The 20,583-nt window shown below is 41.0% G+C and overlaps 1 protein-coding gene and 1 long non-coding RNA gene across 7 annotated transcripts in view; both read left to right on the top strand.

Moving 5' to 3' along the window:
- Window positions 1-20,583, top strand: part of CEP112 (centrosomal protein 112) — a 180,561-nt gene that overhangs the window by 111,465 nt on the left and 48,513 nt on the right. For all 6 annotated transcript variants that reach the window (XR_015807746.1, XM_088176357.1, XM_088176358.1 and 3 more), the window contains exons 22-23: window positions 1,277-1,339; window positions 5,028-5,177. Coding sequence is in view for 5 of the 6 variants with exons in the window: in XM_088176357.1 (XP_088032483.1) it covers window positions 1,277-1,339; window positions 5,028-5,177 (213 nt within the window). In the remaining variant the exon portion in view is untranslated. The remainder of the gene's footprint in view (window positions 1-1,276; window positions 1,340-5,027; window positions 5,178-20,583) is intronic.
- Window positions 8,316-16,853, top strand: LOC148221547 (uncharacterized). Its single transcript, XR_015807770.1, has 2 exons — window positions 8,316-16,106; window positions 16,208-16,853. It is a non-coding gene; the product is annotated as an uncharacterized LOC148221547 (long non-coding RNA).

The raw sequence follows: 20,583 nt of genomic DNA, 5'->3' as shown, positions 1-20,583 counted from the left end.
CGATTTATAGCCCAGTAAAATCAATAAGGCTCTTTGCCTGCCCGAAATCCCTGGTGTTTGCAGAAATGGAGCTGGATGCACGCAGGGTTCAGAGGCTTTGGGGGCCCCTGTGGGTTTTTTTTGGTCTCCCCCAAAGAGGGGCTGGCGGGAGCCGTTCGGGCGCTGGATGCGGCGCCGTAAAACTGAGGACGACAGATCAAAGGTTTGAGCAGGAGGTCAGATAGATTTTGAAAACTTAATCAGCTTAAATTTGCTTCAGAACTCAGCTGCGTGATATTCTGTCCCCCCTAAGAAAACATTTGTCCTTAGACACCTGTCCTCAAGTTTGAGAGCCAAGAAGACGAGAGCGCTGAGCAGTTCACCTGAGGACAGCGTGGTGGGGCTGGGCAGGGCTGGTTTCTGCAAGAAAAATACAAATTTGGTTTCTCTCCTGAAATGAAATTGCCTTTTTTTTTTTAAATTAATATCACTATTATCAAATTATTTCTGAAATTAAATTATTTGAGGGGAAAAAAACACCTTAAGAGCTATTTTTCTTGGGGTTATAGAAATATTTGCTGGTTGGATTCTAATATTACCGAGCAGCCTTGCTTTCAATTTGGTTTATTCTTTAGATTTGAGTTGTGGAAAAAAAGCTGGGGTAAGGAAAAAGGTGTCTGTCCAAGCTGGTTCAGCTGTGTCTTGGGTGGATTTTCAGTGTAATCCCCACCTTTCCCTAGGAAGGGACGAGCAATGGGACAAAGGACAGTTGCAGACACAGAAGTGAGGGGTGAGGCTATGTCCCTCATGTCACATTGCCTGGGACTTCTCATTTTTTTCTCCTCTGTTCAGGAACAAATTCATCCTGATAAACTCATTTATAAATGTGATTTCTCCTCATTTTTTTCCCCTCTGTTCATAAACAAATTCATCCTGATAAACTCATTTATGTGCGTTACCTCTTCCCCTGCCTCACACACACACCGCTCACTCATTCTCTCTCTCTCTTTTTTTTTTTTTTTTTTTTTTTTTTTAAATCCGCAGAACCCTTTATGTTTTCCTAATAATTGGCAGCAGAGGTACAATTTCTCCCCTCTTTTAAGTGATGAATAGTTGGCCCGAGATCAAAGGGCAGCTCTGGCGGTTTTTTGGCTGCCACAGAAGGGCGTCGGTGCCGGCTCGGTGATAGGATTGTGGAGAAGGTGCCAAGCGCAGGGCCCGGTGGCAAAGTGTGTGTGCAGCGTGTCCTGGGGCTGAGCTCACGGGGATTCTCTGTGTTTTTTCTGTTTTTTTCCAGGCCAACAGCCGGCTCAAGCAGACGGAGGAGCACTTCAGCCAGAAACTGGCCAAGTCGTCGCAGGTGGGGAGCTCAGGTGAACCTGTTCCACTTGGGGGGAAAAAGTTGAGTTGCTTGTGGTGTTGGCAACTGAGAGGAGTCATAGCCTGTCAGCAAATTAAACATCCGGTGTCTTCTTGTAGATTTTAACTAAAAAAAAACCACAGAGAATTAAGCTGGAAAATACAGGTGGGTTTTTTTGAGTTCTGAATTTCATCTTTTTCATCTCCATCATCATCTCCTGAGGAGCCAAGAGGACCAAGTCCTCCTTCAGCCAGTGGGAAGGGAGGTGAGGTGCTCCATCAGCCAGCACATCTCATAGAATCAGGAGTGGTTGCACAGCCAGGACTTGCATTTCATATTAGAGGCAGTGTCAGCCAAGGTTTCTTCATCTTTATCATTGATCCCCACCAGTTCTGAATTTCTGCCCAAAACAGCACCTTGAGGAATGTCAGTGTCCTGGAGGCAGACTGGTTTTGACTTGGGTTTTTTGGTCTTCAGAGAACTCAAAAGATGAAAATGAGCGTTGAATTTGCATATATACTTAAAAATGGTAAGGCTGGATGGTTTTTACATACTTCAGCTTTCAGTTTGACTGACAGGTAGTAGTGAAGTGTGAAAAATGATGGAGATGCAACCAGAAGTTAAGCTTTTAATAGGAAGAAAATTGCCACAAGGATTTGTGTGGAGGTGTCATTCTCCTCATTGCTCCCAGCCACAAGTGTCTGCCTTGCACTGCAAGGTGTTTGCAGCCAACAGTCCAATAATAGTCTTTTAAAATCAATAAAAACACTACAAAGAAGGGTTTAGCAGCTTCTAAACAAGACAGGAGTGATCAGCGAGATAATAACAAGAAACTGCAAACTTTATACTGTTTTACCAACACTTCAAACTATTTTAAACTCTTGATTTCAGCTTTTCAGCTCCTTTGAGTCTTATTCTCTTGTCCAAACTTGTGGCTTCAGTCGTTTTGGTGACATTTATTGGCTGCCACTTTTTCACACTACTTTATCAGAATCATTGATAAATTTGTCTTATATTCTATTTCTAAAATCTAACCTATATTTTTGCACATATATTTGCATACAAAGAGGTTGTAGAGTCTCCATCCTTGGAGATACTTAAAACCTGACTGGGCTGATCCTGAACAGCCAGCTCTGGGTGGTATTTCTTTAAACTGGTCCATTCCACCCTCACCAATTCCACAATTCTGTGGTAAATCAGAGAGAATGTTCTCTTTTCTAAATACCTTTCCAGTAATTTTAAATTGGTAATTTAGTAATTTTTGAGACTTTTATTTATAAAGAAAGAAAAACAAAACAACAAAAAACCCTCATTTTTCTTTTATCTTTCTATCAGAACCTGAAACCCAGGAAATGGTTAAAGCTCAAAAAGTAACATTTAATTCATGTCAGACCTGAAGGAAGAGATCCCTGCCATTGCTATCTTTATTTTACCTTTTGTCATTGTCATCCACATGTGAGTGGAATCGAGGCAGCCTCTCCATGCCAGACACAATCCAATGTCAATACTAAAATGGTTCTTGGTCCATTTGATAAAGACAGTTGGAATAATTGAAACATTTCTGAATTTTTAAGCAAGGGATGAGGGAAATTGCTGTAATTGTTGCAGCAGGAGCACATAGGTAGTGTAGGGCAAGGTAAGAACTCTTTAACCTAAATGTCATAATAAATTTTGTCAAACTGACATTTATTGGCCTGCAGAACAGCCTCAAGATTTGGGGACATGTTTTGTACTTAGGTGGCTTTTCTGTAGCTGGGACATTTTGCTGAGGAGAGCTGGACCCAGTTCCTCAGCACTTTCTGGGGCAGACACAACACATCCATCATCTGGCAGGGCTGCTTGGCTCAATAAAACAGTTTCACCCTGATGTCTGAATTTCTTTACTTGTGTGGGTTTAAATCAAATCCTCCAAGTTACTTGGACACGCTTGGAGTTGGGATTTTTTTTTTTTTTTTTTTTTTGTAGCTCACTGTTAATAATTGGTCGATTGCAACTTTTCTTGTGGTCGCCTTGCTGACAACATCTGTCCAATCTTACTCTCTGTGGCCTCTTGGAACATTCACTTTTAACACCCACACAGAGAAGATATTTCAAGAAATTTTCTCTGAAGTTTATACAAAGTAAATAGAAATTTTTTGCTGTGAAAAGTACTGCACAAAGCAGATCTTTCTTCATCAGTTCCTGCTGAAGTTTCCTTGCATGCATTTCAGAACTCCTGTGCTAGACCAGGGTCTCAACCCAGTAAAAGCTTTAATTTATGTTATATTGAGGAGTTTGCTACTTTGTTGTCTTTTTAAAATGACAAAATGGGACATACTCAAAATGCTGCAGTTTCACATGGCTCCAGGTTGTTATTTTAATAATTTATATGATCCATTACTTTCTTCTGCTTTCTTGTGCATGTTACACCTGGTAAAACAACATCTCTGCAATTCTCCGTGTTCTAAACCATTACCTAAACTGCAGACCCAGAGACACTGCTTGATCCTGGCTAAAGAGCTGCACCCTATCCACATAATCTCTAAACTTTGGCCTATTGGTCTCAAAACCCCTTCCTTTTGATGGGTATTATCTTCTGAAATACATATTTGTTTTTTTAGAAAGACGATGCAGAAATACATCATAATATATACATAATAATAACATAATCTGGGTTACTTCCTGAACTCTTCAGGTAGGTAAAGAGAAATAAATTGACTACACAGTTTTAATCACTCTTTTCCCCCTTTCCCAGTGATTTTAGTACCTTCATTTGCAGCACAGTTCTTCTTACACTAGTCCTGTCCTATTATTATTAGGGTTTTTTAAACTTATGTTTCTTCCAAAATAACTATGTAATTAATACAGATAAACGTTTCTCTGCTAGTGAGGAGGCCTGGCAGAGTCTAAACACTCTGGTAGTCTCTCCCTGAACTGCCTGTATGCTAAAGTGCTTTTAGAATTATTCTATAATATGCTGCTACAGCAGCTTAACCTTAAGCTTGAATATATACATTAAAGTCAGTGATTCTCCCACATGTTTAAGTGCTTTGGTGGGTGATGACATGTCAGTATAAAATTCTGTAAATATGCCTAAAGGATCAGGGTTAGTTATGACTTTCCCCAGTGATGAAAAAGGTAAAACAAATACAATTCAACAAATGACAAGTGAATCACCTAAAAGGTCGAGATGAAGGTCCTGGATGTGGAGTCAGGTCCTCACTGTATTGCTCAGCAAAATCTGCTCCTTTCAGCAGCTCAGAAATTTCACTGTCAGGTTTAAATTTCAGTCCAGTGTGTGAATGTGGGCGTTTTTCTTCTCAGCAGTTTCGAGCTGTAAAACATCCCCCTGGAAAAGGAGCAGCAGCATCCCAATGTAAACTCACACTCCTGCTTTCAGAGCCGTGCACGATGGGGAACAGGCTCTGGTTTGAAGATCACAGATGTGCTTTGTTCTCATGAGTAAATATTTTGGAATGTCACAGTGGAAAACACTTCCAAATATTTTGTGTTCAGCGAATCTTGTCATTTACAGCCTCGCTCTCTTCCTTTTCTCTGCGTGGAATTCCATGCCCTGCTAGTGTGCAGCGTGCTCATTTCAAGCATCCAGTTTGCACAGCAGAGCTTGCCAATGCCACGTTTCTATAAAACACATGCAAAATACATGTCATTTATCGAGGGGAGCTTTAACGTGCTGCTTTCTTTTCAGGAGATAGCTGAACTGAAGAAAACCATTTCCTCCCTGAGAGAGGAGAACAGGCTGCAGCAGCTTGCGGCGCAGCAGAGGCTCCAGGAAGTTGCACAGAAGTTGGAAGAGGAGAAGCAGCAGCTGATAGCAGATAATGACAGAGCAATCAAGGTAATCTGGGGATTTCAGTGGCTGATGCTGCTGCCTGGCTGAGGGTAATTAAAAGTTCTGAGTGCAGGGATGGTTGCTGTTCACACAGAGCTCACTCACCCTGACGTCCCCAGACCTTTGATGGAGCTGATGACTCAGGCTCCCTTTCCTCTAGCTGATCCCATGCCTGCATCAAACGCCTGGATTTGGCAAATCTAATCCTTCCACGTCAGTCAAATACTTGAATCTTTCCTGTTTTCTTTCCTTTTGTGCTGGCCCTGATGTTTTAGTGTGTTTTCAGCACCTTTCTGCTGTGCTTTCAGGGCTTGAAAGAGAGGAAAGGTGAAAAATAGGAGAGTGAGGCAGCAGCATGGCCTGGGCTGCAGCCTGGTTTACAAACCTTCCCAATTTTCATGTGTAAGGCTGCATTGAAGGAAAGTTTGTCCTCAGCTTCCACTGAAAAATACAAGCAAAGTCTGTGCTGAATGTTAAAGGAATGAAGTATTTGTTATCTGTAGTTTTATACATATTTTAGTATATTTTTTTATACAGATTTATACATATTTTGCATCAGAATTCCATTCTTTTGCCTTTCTCATTGCTTAAGAGATTGAATAGCCAGATTGGGTTCTTGCTGCTTGACACAAAGTGGCTCCAGAGAACCCCACCTGTAGAAGTGAGAAAAATTAGTTTTTAAACATTTTTTCTTCTCAGAGTAGTAAGGAGCAATGGGAAAATTTTGAAACTGTCATCTGCACTGTTTGACAACAAAAACACCTCATGAGAAGTTGTGTAGAAAGGAAATTACTTTTCCTTTGTAAAGACATTTAATCATACCAAAGAATTACATTATTAGATGTAAAAACTCATGAAAAAATCGACTCCTACAGTTTACCTAATTTTTTTTTTGGTGCCTAAAAGATTCCATGGAAGTTTTTAACTGTTGGAAATCCATTGGATCATGGTGCAGTTCATGCTGTCCTCTACATTGGAATGACTTGCATTAGGTTGTCATTACTGTCTCATCATCTGCAGAGTGTGCTTTTCCCTTTCTTTCAGTTTTTTTAACTTATGATTATTTTTTCTTAAGGAAAATATCTGCCTTTATTTGTGTGCTTGTTGAGGAAAACAATTTTCTTTCTGATCGATGTGTGAAAGGTGTAACTATAAAAATGTTGGCTCTAATCTGTTATGCTGATAGAATCACCACAGGTAGGTTATTTTATCACCAGGCTCTGCCAATAGAACACAGGTAAATCACATTATTTTCAGGTACAGGTGAATTTTTACGAGTTAGGAGCATGGACTGTTTGTAGTTGACTTTTCCAGTGGCCACCAAGATCTGCAGAAACCCTGTGACAGTGAAATCATCTTCCCCAGAGTCAAAAATACACTTTAAGTTCTCGTGGTGCCTTCTTGAGTTACATGTTGGAAAAACATGGTTTAGACTCTTAAGTAGCATTTTTCTTCTGGTGCAAACTCTACTTGAATTTCTGAATTCTCTTAAGTTACATTTAATGGAATAATTCAGCTGTTGGCAACATCAGTTTTTGAACACTAATGATTAGAGGTGGTATGAAAGCCTTCTGCACCTAAATCTGTTATAAACTTCATTTTGATGTTATTACCTCACAATGTAATGAAATCCATAAAAGCCACAGGGAAATTTTGCACAGGATTTCTGAGCAGTGTCCCAGGGAGATTTTAGCACTGGTGCTGGGAGTGTGTTTTAAAAAATTTAGTCAACTTGGAGAAGAAATTGGAGGAGCTGTTTTGCTTGGAGTTCTTGAATTTTGTTTAGTATCATTAATACTGTACTTTAAAAGAAAAATCTTCCTTTGAAACCACTGATTTAATGGAAATTTACTGAAATCCAGATACCCAAGCAGAAAATTCCTAGGAAGCTAAAATGCTGTGTATACTTCTGGAAACAGAAAAAGGTGGTTTTAATATTTGATCACTTCGTATTTTTAAGAACCACACATATTTCTAGGCAAGCATATGCAGAAATACTTTGCTTTTTATTAGCCTGAGGCAAAAAAAAAAAAAGAAAAGGTTTTGGTGAAAATGGAATCCTGGATGTCCTGGAGATGGGGAACAACATCTATCCTAGGGTAAGCTGAAGACCTTGAGGGATGATTAAAGAAACATTCTGCAAACAAAGCAATTCTTAATATAATGTAAGCCTTTGAGGAGACTCAGTGTAGTAAAAGCTATTGAAAATACTATCATTAAAAAACAGCCTTTGCTAAATACAACATTGATTTAAACTAACATTGAGGAACAGATTGCAATTTCCTCTATTGGTATTGGGTGGCTTCCTGTAAGACCTTCCAATTATTATTTCCTTTCAAAGGCAGAAATACATTTTTACAGAAACCAACTGGCTCTCAGAGAAGTTTTGGATTTAGGCAGTAAATTGATATCCAGATGTGGATGCCATAATACATGATTTTGATGTTAATTCGAATTCCTGACTCTCTTTGCTAGTAAAAGATTTCTGATTTGTTATTATTCCACAATTGCATCCATCTCCTTCAACTCAATATTTTTTAAGGTGGTATCTTAAATATTAGTCAAAAAGAATAAATAAAACTTTCAAGGACGTTTTGCTTCTTTTGACAACCTAAAAACCCAATTTGAACAAAGCTTTTTTTGCCTTCAGATGGGCTCAGTTTGGGTCAGTTTGAGCCAAATGCTTGAAGGCCTTGGCACTCTGTGTTAGTCCGTGGTTGGTCTGGCCTAAGGGCAAGTCAGGCTTGTCATCACTCCTAAAATCAGGATAAACCTTTGGCTCATCACGTTCCTCTCTTGTGGCTCGCAGGGTCACCCCTCTGTGTCTGCTGCCAGAGACCCCAAAACCCAGCTCAGCCCCAGTGCCAGGAGTTAAATCCTCTGGGGCAGAGCTCAAGGAGAGCTCACCTGGTCAGGTGCTGTGCTCACTCCTGAGGTCAGGAATTGCTGCCTTGGGCCCCAGGATCAGCTGGATCAGAGCTGTGTTAGAGCCCTGCAGATTAAAAAATCTGCCTTGTCTGGCACCCCTTTGTGATGCTTCAGACTGGGATTGCAGCTCTCCAGTAAGGGCTGGGCACTGAACTGGGAATGTCTGCAGGAGCTTCCCTGGCCACTGAAGTGTGGGGCAAACCATTTTTATTTTTTTAAATTTTTTTAAAATTATGTTTCTTGCATCCTTGTAGTGATCTACCCAGAGCAGCCTGGAGCTTGATAACTCCAATGGTCAGAGTATCTAAACAAACTTTTCTGCTGCTTTTGGTTACTGGACTGGGCAGAACAAGATGTTGGTGGCATCATAAAGATACCTTGAGGTCATGTATGAAATCACAGCCTTGGTTGTTTAGGCTTAGTTGTTCAGTTTTTTTAATGAAATCCTTTTGGATCCTGGGATTGAAAGTACAAAACATTTCTTGGGATTGGAACTGCAAAACATGTTCAGAGCATTTTAATGCTGAAGTTGATGGCCAAGTGGGAACTCCACATCAAAAAGTAGATTCTGGAAAGAAATGGATGATGGAGAGCATACAGTGACAAACCCACAACAGAAAAGGGGCAAAATGATGCTTTTTTTGCCAGATGAACCACAATTGTTGTTTGATTCCTGTTACAGATTCTAGGATTCTGTTAAATCCCTGAATTAACACCAAAATTTCATTAGCAAAGCATGGTTGGAAGATGACATATTTCAACACTTTGTATGTCAGCCAGCTTATGATCAGATTAATTCTGCTAATAAATAAGACTTAAAAGATTTCTAGGAAAGAATGGCCTATAATAATGTTCCCCTTCATGTGAAAAATTTTGAAACAGTTGTTTTTCTTTGTTATGTTTAAAAATGTTGAGTGGGGGAAAAAAGTCAAAGTGTTTTATTGCCACAGCAGAACAAAGGGAAAAATTTTGGGGTTTAAATTGTCTGGGCCTTTGTGGGCATTGAATATTCCTGACATCCTATATTTGTTAAATGCTGCTGTGTCTTGGAGCCAAAGGAGCTTTTCCTCTGTAAAGTACCAAGGGTTTTGTCAACACAGTGAATTTTCTCCATGCAGCTATAAAAAATACCAAATTTCTCTATCAAAAAACCTGTGTTTTTAAAAATTTGATGTACAGGCCAATTTTGCTTGTAGTTCTGTTTTATCATCAGCCATGTTTATTAGCAAATTCCAGTGGTAACTGCCATTAATATTCTTTATTAAAAGGAAAAGCACATTAGGTCTCTGGGAACATTAACTGAGTGGCTGCAGCCCTGCAGAGGTATTTAGTTTTTTTGTCCTCAAAACACCTTTTGGAACACCAGCATTGCACTCTGCCAAAGCCAGGGTTGGAGTTGGTAAGAAATAAATAATTCTCATTCATTGGTTTAAAAGTCCCAAGCAAAGGTAAATCTAAGTGGTTTAAATGCCCTTAATTAGTTTAAATGTCTAGTTAATGTAGTGGTTTAAATGCCCATATTAAGGGAGGAGAGGCATCTGAGAGCACACAACCGAAGCTGCCCTGATCTGGAGAAGCATTTTTAGCCTTGTTTTAAAAATGAGACAGAGGAGGGCAAAGCCTTGACTTCACCCAAGGTTTGTGGCAAAGGTGGAAATGAAGGCTGTAATGACTGGTGGTTCAGCAGGCTGTGACCTTGTGTGAGTGATAGCACTGAGGACATTAATTAGGGGAAAAACTCCTGAAAGCTTAGTGTAAACTCTAAATGAAAATCCAAAACTTAGGGTAAAGACCTATATTGTGTCAAGGGATTTTTGGTACAGGAGCCTTGACTTGCTTTATTCCCCAGGATACACTGAGGTGACAGAATGAACTCCTACGGCCTCAACCACCAGCTCAGAATAAATTTTGTCAGCAGACCCACACGATGGATAAGATTTTTTTTTTTGGAAGCATTTTGTTGCATTTTCTATTTTGACTTGGATGAAGGGGTTTTTATGTTCTTTTTTTTTTTTTTTTTTAGCCAGCAGTGCCTGTAAAAAGGAGGTCAGCACTTCACTGTTGGTGCTGGCTCATGTCTTGTAAGACATGTGCTCAGAACATGCCCCACTGCTGGTGGTGGCCGTGTGGCCACGGCCGTGCCAAGCGCTGTCAGTCACCCAGAGCCTGGGGATGTGCGTGTCACAAACTTCTCCAGAGGGACTCAAATCCTTCTAATTGCCTTTGTGCCTAAACATTACCATGATAAACCATTTGGCATGGTGCAAGAAAGACTTGTAAGGGAGCATCTCGATGTTAAATACATGGAGTGCTTTTTCATGGATCTTTATTTCTTTGTCACTGACTCCAGCCTGTAATAACACTCATAACTCTGCAGTGTCTTTTATTAGCAGGGAATTACAAGGCACCAGCACTGCTGCTTTAGCATGGGAAATCAGACCTTCAAATTTACCAGGCAAATGACTTTATCTCGCTCATAACTTCCTATATTCTGTTTGATGAGCAGAGGAAATGATGTCTTCCAAAAGAATAGGTAAATTAAATCTGCAAGTCTTTTATTGCTTTGCTTTCTCTGTTTCATGGGGTCCAAACTCTGAGGCACCTGTTTTTCACAGTCTTTGTGGGTGTAAATAGTTTCACCCAAATTCTGTCTGTTAGAGAAGCAGACAGAATTGTGTCTGTGAGGGTTTAGCCCTGAGGTTTTCAACTCTTGCTTGAGCTCTGTCTCATGCTTCCATTACCTGGTTATCTTTAAAAGCCTGTATTGACACATTCATTATAAATTACAATTAAAATAGGCTGACTTCCGTGTTAAACTTAGATAGTTATTGATCACGACTGAAATTCCGATTTTGAAAAACTCTTCCTTTCAAAACCATCTGTCTTTTTCTGCTGCCACAGAAATTATTTCATTGTTGAAGCATAGTACCTTCTCTTCAAAATTACAGGGTTTCAGATGTTTGGCCAGCCAGGCAATCCGAGTGGCTGAGCATCTGTAAGTACTTTATAATATCTTTGACATGCTTTGTGAGACAAAGAATTGAGTCATCTTTTTTTTTCCTGCAGCAAACTTTGCACTCTGGCATTTTTCTTGACTTTTCATGTCTGAACACATTGAAGAACTTACCATGGCCAACAGCAAAATCAGACTTACAAGTTTTATAAAAGACTAGAGCTAGTGCCTGCCTTTTCCTCTGAACTGCAGTCCAGATTTATCTGACAGTTTTAAAAGTTCGTATTTTTACTTTTTCCTACATTATCATTGTTGTCCTCAATGTTTTATTTTCCCTCCAGAAGGCTCTTTGCTGCATGAAGCCTTTTTTATTCCTTGTTAGCCCCAGAAGGAATGCCACCTGTCTCCAGATTATGGAGCTAAAGATTCTATAAATGCAGAACAAAATATAAAGTAATATGCAGCTAAACTGTCTCACTTTAAATAATGTGGACTGCACTAATTTTGCAGTGGAAAAATGGGGAAAAAAATTCAAAACCAGCCATAAAATTCACTGCTTTTAATTGACAAGACAGGAGTAATAGCACTGAGAGGGGTCCTGGGTAATTGAAAAGGTGCAGACAAAACACTCTTATTAGTCAGTGTTCAGTAATACTGATATAAGCCCACACAGTTTGTAAAGAAGAGCAGACAAGGTTTAGAATATGTTGTAAGAAAATGGAAATCAGCTTTTTTATGGCTGCTGTGATGCTCAGAGTTTACTGTTGCATTTCAAAGATGTTTTTCTCTCCAAAGAGCAGGAGGACTTTTCTGTGGAGGAGAAAGTGGTGCTTAAAAAAGAGCTGGGGAAATGCCCAGGAGGAAGAGCTGTGCTCCAAAGTCTGGGACTTTACTGGAGAGGAGGGGAAAGAAAAAAAAAAAAAAAAAAAAGATAAAGATAAAAACAAGTGTCTAATGCCGTCCAAAGATGGGGCATCTGTAAAACAGTCTGTGCACAGGGCTGTGTAGGCTTTCCAAGGGCTGTGCTTTGTTCCAGTTCCAGTGAGTTCCTGGAACGCAGCCTCCTTCCCTGCTCCTGGAACAGCCTTGACTGCAGGGCTTCTCCAGCCGTGGAGGTGGAAACACAATCTGTGTGAACCACGGATTCCACCGACAAAAGGGTGCTGGGGAAAGCCAGCGGCTTCAAAGCAAACCTTCCGCGGGCCACAGACGTTTCTAGCTCGGCACTGGAGGGTTTTAAAGCCTGGCACAGCGAGGCGAGTTGCAGGGTTTGGCAGGCAGGGCTTTGGGGATGTGGACCTGCTTTGTTATCAGCATCTCTTACAGCGTGGCTCGTCCCAGGGGCGAGCTGGAACAGCACCAGGTTGCCCTGGCTGATCCCATTGTGCCTGCACCACTTCCAGCATCTGTGTCCACATCGTTTTTTTGGGGTTTTTTTGCAGAGCTGTATGTTGTGCTGTAGGTTGCTTTTGGTTTTGTGTTAATCGTGGTGCTGGCTGCTCCAGGGATATCAGCAGGAGAGGCTCACTGAGGATTTCAGCTTTGTGCATTAAAATGCTCCTGCCAAAGTGAGTGTTGACTTGAGAAATCTTCAGATTCCACTTAGAATTTTCTGCTGGCTCTCCAGCTTTATATGTAACTGAAACTCAAGAAGATCAAATATCAAGAGTGTTTTTTAAAAAATGACTGGCTAACACTCTTGAATGGCAGATCACAGGGAAATAGAAATATCTTTGTTAAACTTCACCATTTTCATAAGAGTTGTGCTTTTCTTGAGTGTAACAAGAGAAACCTGGAGAATCTGATACCTGTGCATGGTAACTATTTACCAATATTTAAAAGCAGGGCAGGAGAAGAATCAAGTGGTCTGTAGCACTCTTAGACTTTTTGAAAGGCATTGCCTTAATTTTCTATGACTGGAATGTTTTTCCCATCCAAAATGAAAATACCTATTGTTTTGTTAGCATTAAAAGATTACTTACAAAGAGCTTCAAAAGGAAAGCAGCCAAAGCTGCCATATTCCAGGCACTTTCTTGCGTCAGCGGAGTTGTGAATAAAAGAACTTTCCAAGTTACAGTGCTGCACTTGAAAAGGGAAAAAAGTCTGCGGCGACTTTTATCTGTGTATCCAGCAGATCAGATGGCAAATTCACCCCCAGAGCCAAGCAGGGGAGCAGTTCCTGCCTTTCTCTGGAGCCCCAGTGCTGTGAAACAGCACCAGGTACAACATCAAAAGGTCCAAATACGGGTCGAGCGTAAACTTTGGGGTTTTTCAAAACACCTGTCTAATTAGCTGAGCTCGGTGTTTGCCAGCTCTAGCCCTGACTTTCTCACAGTTGTGTGCTCAGCAGAAGTGGCTTTTTCATCTCAGAGATTTGGGTAAGAGGTTAAACCTACAAACACTGTCACCAAACCTGACCCGTCGGCTCCTCGGTACAAACCTCTCCCGTTTCCTTGCAGCATCAATCACCCCATTGTGCCCAGCTAGAAAAGGTGAGGTGGAGCTCTTAGCCAGTTTTTTTTCTAGAGGGACGAGATCATTTTAATTGAATGTTATTATCAGCCAGTCCTTGTGGTTTGACATGGATTCAAAGTGGAGCTGCTCATCCGCTTGGAGAATGCGTAGGCACTAATGGAATAACCTCAGCGAGTTTTCGGATGCCTCCATCCTCAGGGAAATTGGTTTGACTTGCCCTTCAGTGGAAATTTTGTGTACTGTTGGCAACCAAAATAGCACTGGAGTCCAGAAGCAGGAGAAAGTCTATTCTGTGTGTTGTACTCTGCTCCTTTTCCCACTAAAATTTGTACACTGAATATTTTCTGTTTGTACACCTCATTGCCTTTCAGCCCAAGGAACTTGCCTCTATGTGTTCATACAGCACGTGTCTATAATAAGATGGAAAACTAGATTAGTTTTATTGAAAATATACTTTATTCTTCGAGCCTGGTGCATGTGGATATGCATTTCATGTCCATCCTCCATCCTGCATTGGAGAGTGGGATGCCTTTCCTGGGAGCAGTTCATCGTTGCTGATTCTTGCACCATCCTGTTTGGATTCACTATTGAACAGGAGCTGAGACAGTAAATATTTGATTTGTTGACCCTTGAAAACATCCATGAGGAAGACTGAGGGCTTAAGGCTTATGGAGAAGACTGTGAACCTCGAGGCTGAAGCTTTTTCTGAAGTGTTTCTGTGCAGGCATTTGTAGTTTTTGTATCTTTGGCCTCTTCAGGAAGCCTGACTGATTTATGGGGCAAAGGGAGTTCACCTGTTTTCTTCTTCGGGGGTCTGTGTATGGAGTTATTCTCAGGAAACTGATGTAAGTGTTGCCTACAGGATAAAATTAAGGACTTTAAATGAACTTCTTGGCAGCATCCCCTCTAAAACTGCCAGATAACAGAGGAGTGGAAGAGCAGTAGAGCAGGGATGAGTCAAGCACAACCAAAACCTTACTACTCCAGGTAAGGAGGAGGACACAACCACTTTTTAACTTCTTCTGTTACTAAAACTGTCTCTGCTTATTTTTAGTTTAAGCCTACACCACACTGAAGTCAATAACTTCAATTAAATCAACATGTTTTGATAATTACAAAACCAAATTCTTCAGCACCTTCATGTACAAATCGAATTCCTGGTACAACTCAAAAGAGTGACCTGCAGTGGAGTTGGAACTGCCTTCACCAGCCTGGACAACCAACTGTGACACCCAAAATTTGTATTTCCAACGTTGAATTTGTCTCCTGCGTTTGGCACCTCCAGAGAAATAAATCATCAGTGAAAAGCCTGGATTGCCAATTATGAAGAGTTCATTAAGATTTGCTGAAGTTCAAAGCAAAAACATCAGTTCCTCACAGGTCAGGGCAGCTCTTCTAATGGTTCCTGCTTTGCCTCCAGCAGCAGCTCATCCCCAGAACCTGTTTATTTTTCTGCCAGTGCTGTTGGCAGGTGAACAGAGTCACATCAGAGCACCTCAATTCTATTTTATGCTGGAAACCCATGCCCTGGATATGCCATTTTCCTGGCCCAGCATGGCATGAGATCATGGATTTCAAACCAGGCCGTGTTGGCCTTAGAAGACAAAACATGCAATGCCCTGTTCACTTCCCTCTTGAGATTTGCCAGGAAGTCCCAGCTCAGTTTTGCCCTGGGGTTTGCTGTCTCACAGTTCACATCATCCCAAAGGAATAAAGCCTGGTGTGGGGAGGAAGGAGAGCATCCCTCGACGTGTCCTGAAAACAGATCAGATCATTTGTGATACAAAAGGGAGTGGATGGAATTTCTTCTAGAACCAGATCAGGGGAAAACAAACCAGTCTCTTCTCAAGGGAAATAATTAGTTAGGACATGGCAGCACTGAAACTTCATGCAGCTATCCTGTGGTTTAGGAAAACACATCATTTGTGCACTTGCCAGGTGGGCAGTGGTGCTGGTCCAGACTCCCAGAATCATTAAGGTTGGAAAAACCCTCTGAGGTCATTGAGTCCATCCAGGCTCCTGAGAGTCGCTGTCTCAGCAGCACAGCATTTTCATTTCAATAGAAGGTTGTGCTATCTCTCTTTGCAAGTAAATTTGTTGAAAATACGTTAAACCCTGAAGTGCTTAATGTTTCCCTTTCAATTTTCCACGTGAGTGCCCAGGGACTGCCACGAGCTCCCACCTGTGGTGCCACGGTCCTCCTTGGCTTCTTCATTCCTGCTACCAGCACGACTCCCTTGCCACCCTGCACCCACCTTTCCACAGCAGGATCTCACCTGGAGGAGACCCAGGAAGAGGATGTGCTCACTCAGGGAGTGTCCAACCCCCTGCACCCACAGCCCCCGGGTGCTCTCCCTGCTCTGCTCCCTGCCAGGTTTGTTATGTAAAAAAGGGTAAAAGTACAAACAAGAACACTGAACATGAAAAGTGAGTTTGTTTGCTTACTGAGGAGTTTGGCAGGGGCAGAATGGGACTGTATAAATAAAAATTCAGGCTGACAAATGTTAGGTACCTGCAGGAACACCTGCACCACTGAACCAAGCCAGGATTCTGCAGGCAGCTGAAAGGAGAAATGCAAGGTGGGTATTGACTCTGTGGCTCCAGAAAACAGCTCCGTGTGCTGGATTTAAATTCCTCTTACTTTTGTTTCTAATGTCAATATCATTCATGTCCTTTCCAGTTTTGCAGTTGTAATTCAGCAAGGTAGAATGGCAATTACTGAAGACTATTTAACAATTTGGATATTATCAGTGGATTTTAATTGTCTGCCTGGAAACACCTTTGACCACAGCCATGCTCTGAACTCCTGTGAAGGAGGGACTCCTACCTGATGTTTTGTTTTCTTCCTGCTACCAGAATAACACATCACTTCTACTCAATCTTCATGTCTATTCATAATCATTGTATGGAAATGTGCGTTTGCAAATCAAGTTTGGTGTTGCTGAGCACTCATTTGTGTTTCTAACTCAGCCTTCATGGCGAGTGTGAGGAGCTGATGTTCCTTCTCCATCTCAGCAGAGGCCAAGATCATTTGTGCTTCCCTATCAGATCCTGAATTAGTTTGAGATTTATGCAACTTTGACAATACAGGAATTCTTAGATGTCTCACACTGTGCCATATAATGTTCTTCCTGCAGTTTTTGTCCCAGTTGGGGTTAGGGGAAGGTTTTGGGATGCATGAAGCAGCTGTGTAGTTCAGCTGAGAGGTGTTAATGTGTAAATGAGAAACTGGTGGTGCTTCAGAACCTGATCTATTTTCTCTTAGTTTTAGTTCTTTTGTATTTAAATAATGTCTTCCATATAGGAATGTTTGGAACTATCTACATATATATTTTTTAAAAAACTTTGTGTCTTTTGGGGATATTTCAGCTGCCCTGTCAGGACCCTGTGGGTGTTCCTGGGAAGCAAAAGCAGGGGGATATTTGGGGATGCCTGTTAGAGTCACAACAGAACTTGAGACTGGGCTCCTCTCCTGCCTCTGCATTTTCATGTAAGACTTCTCTGCCACAGCAGAAAGATCTTCACACTGAAAAGCAGAGTTTCAGCTCAAAACTGGGTTGAAACAGACTGAACAAAAAACCCCACAAACAAACAAACAAAAAAAGCCCAAAAGCTCTCAATGGAAATCAATCTGCTTTGTCACAACTATGATAAGAGCTCCTGACACCACTAGAACTGAGGCACAGCAATAGCTTTGGCAAGTGTTTTTCCCCTCTTATCCTCTTCCTAGCTTGCCTGTATATAAATTACACCCTGTTCTTACCTGTACTGGAGAAACTATTAGCACCAAAAGATGCAGCAGGGGCTTGAATGTTTAAATAATTGCTTTTAAGGGAAACAAACCAAATAAATTTAAACTAGACAAATCCTGATTTTTTTTTATCCATGATTCCAATTCAGCTGTATAGAATACAGCAGAGTTAAAGAAATAGAGTGATGAAGACTCCCAGGAATGAGTTATGCAGGAAGTAGAGTAAAATGTTTTGTATAAAATCTATCAGAAATATTTAAATAGGTCATGGAGCCTGACGTTGTTCCTTGCTATGTGTGTCTGTGTCTGTCTGTCTCAAATATTCTGCACTACTTTAGTAGAGCTCTAAAACGGACAGAAAAACTTCTGAAGAAACTGAAATAGATCTTCTCCATGTCTAATTTGGAAAAAAAAAATTGAACTTAAAGGATTTTGGAAATGTTTAGAAACATTGGCATTATGACAGCAAGAATCTCTGTCATAACGTCATATGATTAACTAGATCAGAAACATTCTGGGATGTTCTGATCAGTTATGTTAATGCCTCTTTTAAAAAGTATAAAGCTAATGCTCTATAAAATAGATACTTGAAAAACAGTTTTGGTTTTCCTCAGGCTACTGAGATTAGAGTTTCGTAATCTGTTTGACCAGCTGCAGAGGACGTTCTGTTTCATTTTTTTCTTTTTAAGTAAATGAGCTTCATCTCAGCATGATTAAAAAGTAAAAAAAAAAAAAAAAAAAAAAAAAAAAAAAAAAAAAAATCAGGCTTCAAAAAATACTCCATTTTCACTCATACTTTTAAATAGGAGCAACTGCATTGTCATGTCTTGTTGCAAATGTAATTGGGTTGGAGGTCATTAAAGACTTTGAATAAAAGAATTTCCAAGTTTCCTTATGTGCATCCTCCCCTGTCAAGAATCACCCCATTTTTGGCTTCCAGACATAATTTTAGCAGATATTACTTTGCTGCCTCTCACATCTCACATGTGTTGAGTCAAGCTCACTCTTGTTCAGTTCAAAAAGCAGTGGTTTGCCTTGCAAGTTAATTTTGTTGATTAAGGTTCCTTTGAAAGGTAAAAAGACATTATTACATTTCTTTGTGTGTGCCTGTGTGCAAGAAAATGTGTGTTATTTTATGTAATGGGAGAATTGCAGCAATACTGAGCACTTGATTGCACAAAATAAATAGCTTTTCTTTCTTGCTGGGAATCAGATTGGCCTATTGATTAGAAATATCTTAGCCTTTCATATTTCTGTTTTAAAAGAGCATAACGAAATAAAAGGCTTTGTAAGGCCTGTTACAAGTGTTTATATTTTTATATCCATGAGGAGCAATGCACTTTAAAGAGACATTTGTAGAGCACCAGGGGTCTGCTAGAGCCTCTGGGCTGGCTCCAGGTGTGAAGTATCCAAACACCCACTTAAAGTGGCAGTTTAGTGATAAACCTGGTTGGGAGTGAAGCCCTGGGCAGCAGAAGATTGCCTCGTTCAGCCAGTGATTGATAAATCTGCTTTATCTCTGCCTCGTTCAGCCAGTGATTGATAAATCTGCTTTAGCACGACTCAGTCTTTGCAGGAAATTCTGCCTGGACCCCTGATGTTTGTTTTTGCAGAACTGTTGTTAAGAGTACAGCAAGCAGCAGAACCAGATGTTTTGCTGGTTAATTTGTATTCACAATAGCAGTTTTTCACTAGCATGGCATTGACGGGGATGTTTTAGATGTTCCTGTGACAGAGCATCAAAAATTCAAGAAGTTGCCTGAAAATGTTGAAGCTGACATCAGGTCTTCACAGGAAACCTTCTCAGAGAATGGCAGACTCCTGGCTGTTCCTTTGATTGCAAAGTGTTTAATAAAAAGCAAATTAGGAAATGAAAATTGTCTCACGGATCAATCAGGCACAGCGGTTCCACCCGCTCAGCATTGTCTGCCAGACATTAACCTGATTGAAAATGTTGTATTTTATATAATAGTCTCAAAATGAGACTGGAAGGTTGACTGAAAAAATACCTGATGTATTTTGTGTGTGCTCTGAGGCTGATAACAAACTCTGCAGTTCAAGTTTTAATAACTCGGGGGGGAGCTGAGAAACTTCAAAAGCTTCGTGATAAATGTTTTTGACAAAGCGTCAGCTGAACATTAGGCAGAATCTTGGTAAATCCTCTCATAAGTGGTTTAAAATGAAGTTCTGAACTTTTCCTTCATAAGTATATGCTTAAGATGTCATGGTATCTTTGGGTTTAAAAGATTCATTTTATCTGGTAAATGTACACCACTGGTGTTTCTGCCTAAACCTCGGTGAGTGCAAGGGGGGAAACGGGTCAGGGCTTTTCTGCTTTTGGCAGCCTCTGCTCTGCTCTTGACCATGGCACTCATGTGGGCTGGGGAAAAGGGGAAGCAACGTTAAAGCAAACTACAAAATACTCCAGGTAAATTTTGCAGTAAATCTTCCAGCTCACAGGCTTTTGATTGACTTCATAACAGCCCCAAAGTGTCCTGGTCATAGACAAAGCAGTGCTTGGACACGGCAAGTGCTTGTTGGGTTTTGTGGCCCGTTGAGAAAAGCAGATGAAAGCCAGTTTATTACAGCCTTTGAACCTTGCCTCCCTTTCTCTCCTGTCACCTGAGCCTCTAAAACAAAGCAAAAACAATTCCCTCCTTGGCTCCCCCTGACAAAAATGCCCGACTTTACAATTTATGCTGCTGTTTTCTTTGAACTGTTATCTCTGCAGGACCCTATGGCATCCTTTGCCTTTCAAAAGAATCGAGTTTATGATGTCCTGCAGTGAAGCCCTGACTCAGCAAAATGCTTAAGCCCCTGCCTAATTTTATGTCTACAAATAGCCCTGCTGGTGCCATCGAGGTATTTTAGGGATGTATCTTAGAATCATGGAGTCTTGAAAAGATTTGTGTTGGAAGAGACCTTAAAGCCCATCTTATCCCACCCCCTGCCATGACAGGGCCACCTTCCACTGTCCCAGCTCCAAGCTCTGTCCAAGGGCAGCTTCTCTGGGCACCCTGTGCCAGGGCCTCCCCACCTGGGAATAACAGGGAAGAATTCCTTCTAATAGACCTAAAGACTTTGCAGGAAAGTGATCTTTAAACTTTGGTCAGCTCAACTGGCTATGTACAGAAAATGTTGAAAACACATCAGTATCTTACAGGAGCCAAGCAGGAGAATGTAGACATGCTGACAATGCTAGCAGTGCTCAGGTGCTCTGCAAAAAACACCAGATGAAGTCTGGTTATGGGACTGCTCAGGAGCTGATGCTGATGATCCCAAGTTTATAATGCACTGCCAGTCAG

Source organism: Sturnus vulgaris, chromosome 20, assembly GCF_052056855.1.
Source record: "Sturnus vulgaris isolate bStuVul1 chromosome 20, bStuVul1.hap1, whole genome shotgun sequence".
Classification (NCBI taxonomy): Eukaryota; Metazoa; Chordata; class Aves; order Passeriformes; family Sturnidae; genus Sturnus; species Sturnus vulgaris.
This window is presented reverse-complemented; position numbering and strand designations above follow the sequence as displayed.